The sequence below is a fragment of the Lagopus leucura genome, unplaced genomic scaffold (genome assembly GCF_019238085.1).
Source record: "Lagopus leucura isolate 7727_CA_CO unplaced genomic scaffold, USGS_WTPT01 Super-Scaffold_760, whole genome shotgun sequence".
NCBI lineage: Eukaryota > Metazoa > Chordata > Aves > Galliformes > Phasianidae > Lagopus > Lagopus leucura.
This window is the reverse complement of record NW_024962257.1, coordinates 6,138,106-6,144,004: the sequence shown is the minus strand read 5'-3', so window position 1 is coordinate 6,144,004 and position 5,899 is coordinate 6,138,106. Positions and strand designations below refer to the sequence as shown.

Here is a 5,899-nt window from a genome sequence, read left to right as displayed (position 1 = left end):
AAAGGAGAGATTGCTTCAGTGCCCGTGGGAGAGGAGTAATCAAACACCTTGGGAAGGCTTCTTCCCATTGGCTGGGATTGCTGACCCCCAGGGAAGGCCCAGACCTCTTCAGAGCACAGAGGAAATCACTTTGTGGCCCCAGGTGAGAAATAATCAGCCCATGCTTCACAGCTGCAGGAGGAATGATTTTATGAGGTGAGTGGTGGAAGGCTGGAGGTTAACTAAGAGTCTCACTGAGATTGCCCCAGTATTGCAGCATTGCAGTGCGTTTTTGCTACACGATGCAGCCACATTTCCCATCCCAGCGCCCTTCATCGCCCTCTCTGCATCCCCTGTGCAACACTGACCTTTGCATTTCTCACCTCCTGTTGTCACTCACTTCCATCAAGAGCAGAAATTTGCCTCTTTGGCTGCTCCAGTGCCTGATGGACAGTGCAGCAGACACAGCCTTGTTCGAGTGCCCTAATGGCAATCTCACATCATTTGTGCCATCCATGTACCATCCTGTTATAGTGATGAACAGAAACTTGAATGCTCTGGGAAAATTGAGAGGGGACTCAGTGGGGATTCCAGCACAAGAGCCATCCTCAGTCCTGGCTCAATCTTTGACACCTGAACTGACACCCAGCCTGGCAGCAACTCCCTCACGGGCACTGAAAGTAATTCACCAAAACACTGCAGAAAAAGAAAAACCAAAAAACTGTATCGAGAAGTTAAATCATGTCAGAAAAATCTGGGAGTGACCAGAATGCTGCAGCGCCTGCCCTGGCTGAGCCACACCAACCTATGCTAAAAGGATAAGAAGATTGCACAATGACGCACGTTTCCTTTGATTGAGTCTCAGTTTAATGAGGGCAAGATCCTAGGAAGCAAACAGAATGTGTTTGTGTCATATTGCAAACAAGCAAGTACAGAAATCTAAAAAAAAATAAACAAAATAAATATCTTCCCTGTTGGTTTCTCCCCAAGTTCATAGCACTAAATTGACCTGAAAACAAGATGAATTTACCACTGCACTTGGACAGTGGGTGAGAAAAAATCTGATATGTATATTATTTATTTAGTTTTGAATGCAATTGTCTGTATGCTTTCAGAGGTCAGAGCAGCCGAAGAAGCGCCGATGGAACTCAGCAGCCACTGAAAAGTCCCCACCGTGGGCAGCTGGCACTGCTCAGCTCCTGGAGCATCCCTGCCCGGCCTTCAGCGCAGCACAGCGATGTCTTCAATCGGGCGAGGCTGCAAGGAGAAAAGGGACCCTGTGTTACATTATGATTATTATATACCACCCATGCTTCTTGCTCCCTGCTGTGGGCTCAGAGCTCACCTACCATCACTGCAGACCCTTTCTGCCCCACTTTGACACTGTGTATGCAGACTGAGCTCTGCAGCTGCAAGCAACCCTATAAACACCCCAGTCCTGGGCTCAGCCCTGCCCGCAAGGCTCCAGAGGAGATTTTACCATGAAATCAGAGCACTGCATCCTACACACGGGTCTGGACCACAAGTGTGGCGCCCAGCACCACTCTGCCTCTGCTTCCAGCCAGGAGTCACCAGGGCAGCACAGGCGTAGCACAGCCGATACGCCTGGACTTTCCCAAAAAGGCACAATTCCTAGATTTCCACCAAAAAAAAAAAAAGGAAGGGGGAAGGGGATGTGGCTACGTGTTTTGGGGCTGATCCAACATGTTGAAGCATCCCTGGATTTCAGTTGGATGTTGGATCCTTGCTGAAGTAAGAGGAAAGAGGTTTAATGTTTGGAAACAGCCCTCAAACAGTCCCACACAGTTGAGCAAAGCAGAGAGGGCAGGGAGAGGGAATCTGGGAGGGGCGATGCTGGGAGCTCCTCAGCCCCACAAACACCCCTGTGTTGCACTGACAGCTCGAGGTGCAGGCATGTCATCCCCCAGTCAGGGGCACAGAAATCACCCAGCCCCTTTTTTCGCCCTAAAATCCAAGCGTAGCCTCTCTGAACAGATCTGTCCATCCCAGCTCACTACGCTGGGACCTCGTGGTCCAAGTGTCAAAATGCAGCACAGACTTCTGCAAACTCACACGATCGCACCCACCCGATGCAACCCCCCCATCAGGAGCCGGGCTGTCCCGCGGGGTCCCTTCACTCCGTACCGCCCGGTGCCGGGATGCTGAAGGTAGCGAGACGCTCCTCGCACCCAGCGATGCCAAATCTCCTGAACACCGACCCCGCGCCCCAAGCCCCACGCCGGCACCCCGGTGGCCGCTCTGCCCGTCGGTTCCCGGCTTTACCTGAGCTCCGCGGGCGGAGGGCGGCGGCCGGGCGGGTGCGGGACGCGGCCCCCCCCAGCCCCAGCCCCGGCGGAGCAGGCGCTGCAGGAGGCGGCCGGGGCCGGGCGGCGGTGGCGGAGGGTCCCCCGCGAGGCTCCCCGGGGGCTGCGGGGCTGCGGCGGACGCGGTGCCCCCAGGGCGGTGCGGAGGTTCTGCCGGCAGCTCCCGGCGCCAGAGGTACGGGGAGCGGCGGACGCCCATCAGCAGCCCCGAGGCGCGTCCCACCGTGTGGTACCGCGGGCTGGCGACGTGCTTGTACCAAGCTCCCGCCGGTGCAGCCGGCAGCATCAGCCCCAACAGCACCAGAGCCCCCCAAGCGCCCCCCGACAGCTGCCCCCTCGCCATGGCTACGGGCAAGAGGCGTCTCGGCGGCCCCGGGCGCCCCAGAGAAGGCAGCCCCGCGCCCGCGCCCCGCCGGTTTATACTGGAGCCGGGAGGGGCACCCCGCGGCTCCGCCCCGGCAGCCCCCGGCCGCCCCCCGGCAGCCCCTGCCCCGCGAACCTCCTCCCCGCCGCCCGCCCCTCCTCGCCCTCTCCCGTGGCCCCGAGCGTCCCTTGTGAGCATCCCCTGCAGCACCGAGCATCAATCGTGCCGCCCCGAGCATCCTCCCTGCAGCTTCAAGAATCCCTTCCCTCCTTGAGCATCCTCCTCACATCCCCAAGCATCTCCCCTACAGCTTCCAGCATCTCTCCTATCCGTGAGCATTTCCCTGCAGCCCCAAGCATACAACTCATGGTTCAAGCATTGTCCCCAAGGTCCTCTTCACAGCCCTGAGGGTTTTCCGTGCGAATTTTAGCTTCCCCTCTTCAGCCCTGAGCATCCTCTGTGTGGTGTCAAGCATCTGTCCACAGCCCCGTGCACTTCTCTTCAGCTCTGCATTCTCCCTTCACCCCAGGACCAGCCTGACAGCAGCAGGATTTATTGCTGGAGGAAGAGAAACATCTTAAACTGATCGCAAGTGAGGAACCACAGAGGGGATCTGCAACCACCACCAGCCTCACTGAGGGCCAGCTGCAAGGCACAGGGACATGGCCTGGAGGAGCCACTGCAACACCTGATTCCCATGGAACACCTTGTGCTCCTCTTCCCAAAACCTACTGCACTTCTGCTGCATTCACAGCTGTTTGCAGTGGGGTTCGTGAGTGCTGCTGCCCTTCCCCTTCTGCAACTCAGTTCTTAAATAGGTTATCATCACTAATTTCACAACTTCCCTCAGGTGACTTTTCCCCTCTAGATCCCCTAATAAAACCAAGTAGGTCAAATTTATCTCATCAGAGCAATTCTAGTTCCTTTGGTTTATTACCCAGTTTGTTGGCTTATCATGCTGCTCTATGTCTAAACCATCTCTTGGAACAGCGACTTGATTCATTTTCCTCTCAGCATCTTGCATGCTCCCGTGTGCCTATTTCACTCTCTGCTGTTATTTTAACCCATTCCCATGCAGGCAGGCTTCCCTTACCCAGCTCCCAGCCTCTTCCTTCCAGCCTATGCTGGGAGTTCCTTGGGAGCAAAGCTTTCTTGTGCCCCACGTGCTCAGCACACACAGGTTCTGTGCTCCTCCAGAAAGGAGTACAATTCCTAATTGCTAAGAGGAGAGTTCTGGCCTTTTCCCATGCTGAGAAGTCACATGCGTGCAGAACAGGAAATGCTTTTGTTATTGATCTGGAATCAGAGAGTCAAACTCATCCATGGCATAACTTCCTGGAAGCACCTGGACTTAGAATAAGAACTGAGCCTGGCTTCATCCATCCCAAGCAGATGGACAGGCTATTTTTTGCCACACTTTCATTGCTCTGGAGATGATGAAAGGCCGCATCGCTCCTGTGTTTCAGCAGAGCCATTAATGAATGGCAGCAGTACAGCACACAGAACCACATCGCAGCCCCGGCCATCAAACCTCGGTTCATGATGGAACACACACTGCTGGGTTTATTTCCCTCAGTAAAAAGCCATTATACTTCCTCTCACCCCGAGATCAAGAGCCCCAAGCAACCGATGTCAGGTCTGGAACAGGCAGAGTTCTGCCTCCTGCTCCCAACCAAGCAGGCAGCTCAGCAGCTTGTGCTGTGCTGCATCAATGTGCAGACGTGGGCTCAAACTTCCTATCAAGAGAGAAAATTTTGCATTCCCAGACATCTGCCTGAAGTGTCTCCTCCACGTATTTTTGGCATAACTTGAATAACGTGTCATGCTGACAAGCTCCCTGGGAACTGAGCTGAACTCTTTCCTCCCCATGCCCGCAGGTTTCCTGCTGCACTGCTCCAAGGTGGTCCCTGCTATTAAGATGTCAGCCTTTTAGGTCACTTTTGTAACTCCAGGGGCTTCTTTTCACCCAAGCAGAGTCAAGCCAATCTCAAGACCTTTTGAAACACCCCCTTCTATGTTCTCACTTAATTAACACAGTGAACCCCAACATCATATTTACCAACAACGTGGGGGCTGAGGCAAGATTGCTCCACTCCCCCAGTGCTCAGGCTAACCACTGGTGAAGTTACTCCAAATAGGTAGAAGTGAAGAGGATTGGGATCTAACCACCTGGTTGTGCTGCTGAAAGATTCTTCTTTAGTTTTGGACCAAAATACCTTTTTGTGAGGGGAAGTCTCCGCTTCCTGGTCACGGATCTGTGCTTGGTTCCACATCTCTGCAGGGCTCAAGCATCAGAGTATGAACCAGAACTTCAGTCTGCAAAACTGAGGGGCAAGAGGGGTGAGCAGCCTGAGCGTCACACCTTAACTCCTGCAATAAACCCAGCCAGCTCTTGTTGGAGCCCTGCCGCCACCCGATGTAACGCACGTTGTGCTCTCGCCTCCCACCACACGCATTACTGCACCCATTCAGGATTTGTGGCTTTTGAGAATGATCTAAATGAATTTGATGTCCCAGAAAGAGGCACTTGAAAAATAAACCGGCGTGGTTTAATGGTAGCATTTTCCACATTTTTATTATAATGACTCTGGTGTTTATTGGAAGGTTAGCAACTCATCCGAGCATGAAAGCAAGGCAATTTAAAAGGCCAGCCCTTTGATGGGGTCTTTGGCACGCTCAGTCATACTGCTCCTCCTGTATACGACACTTTTTGGCCATCTGGGCTCTTCAGCATCTCAGTGTGGGTGTTCGATGGGATGACGGAGGCATCATTTTGGATATAGGCAAGAAGGGAACCTGTCCTCCTCTGGCTGCAGAGTGCTCTGCAGAGCTACAGTCCTGACTCATCTTGGTTGGGAAGCTGAGGCCAAGAATTTAGGATGTCCAGCCTGGAGAAAAGGAGGCCAAAAGGTGATTCTTCTGAGGAGGGGAAAAGGAGAGAGAGGTGATGGACTCCTCTCCTGGTAACTGAAGGGAGTGCGAGGATGGCACAGAGCTGAACCAAACTGGGTACTGGCAACAATTTCTTTAACTTGAGAGTGGTCAAACTGTGGAACAGGCTTCCTGGAGAGCTGGGTGATGCTTTATGCCTGCCAGCGTTTGGACAATGTCCTCACTAATATGCTTTAATTTTTGATTAATTTTTGAAGTAACCAGATGGACTCAATGATCTTTGAAGGTCCCTTTCAACTGCACTTCATTCCATTCCATTCCATTCCATTCCATTCCATTC

General features: G+C 53.4%; 1 protein-coding gene across 1 annotated transcript; it reads right to left on the bottom strand.

Annotated features, from left to right (window-relative positions):
• Positions 1-833: 833 nt before the first annotated feature.
• Positions 834-2,646, bottom strand: NPW (neuropeptide W). Its single transcript, XM_042864752.1, has 2 exons — positions 2,263-2,646; positions 834-1,236 (listed from the first exon to the last, which is right to left on the bottom strand). Exons 1-2 carry the CDS (start codon positions 2,644-2,646, stop codon positions 1,201-1,203), a joined length of 420 nt encoding a protein of 139 aa, XP_042720686.1. The 3' UTR covers positions 834-1,200.
• Positions 2,647-5,899: the final 3,253 nt, after the last annotated feature.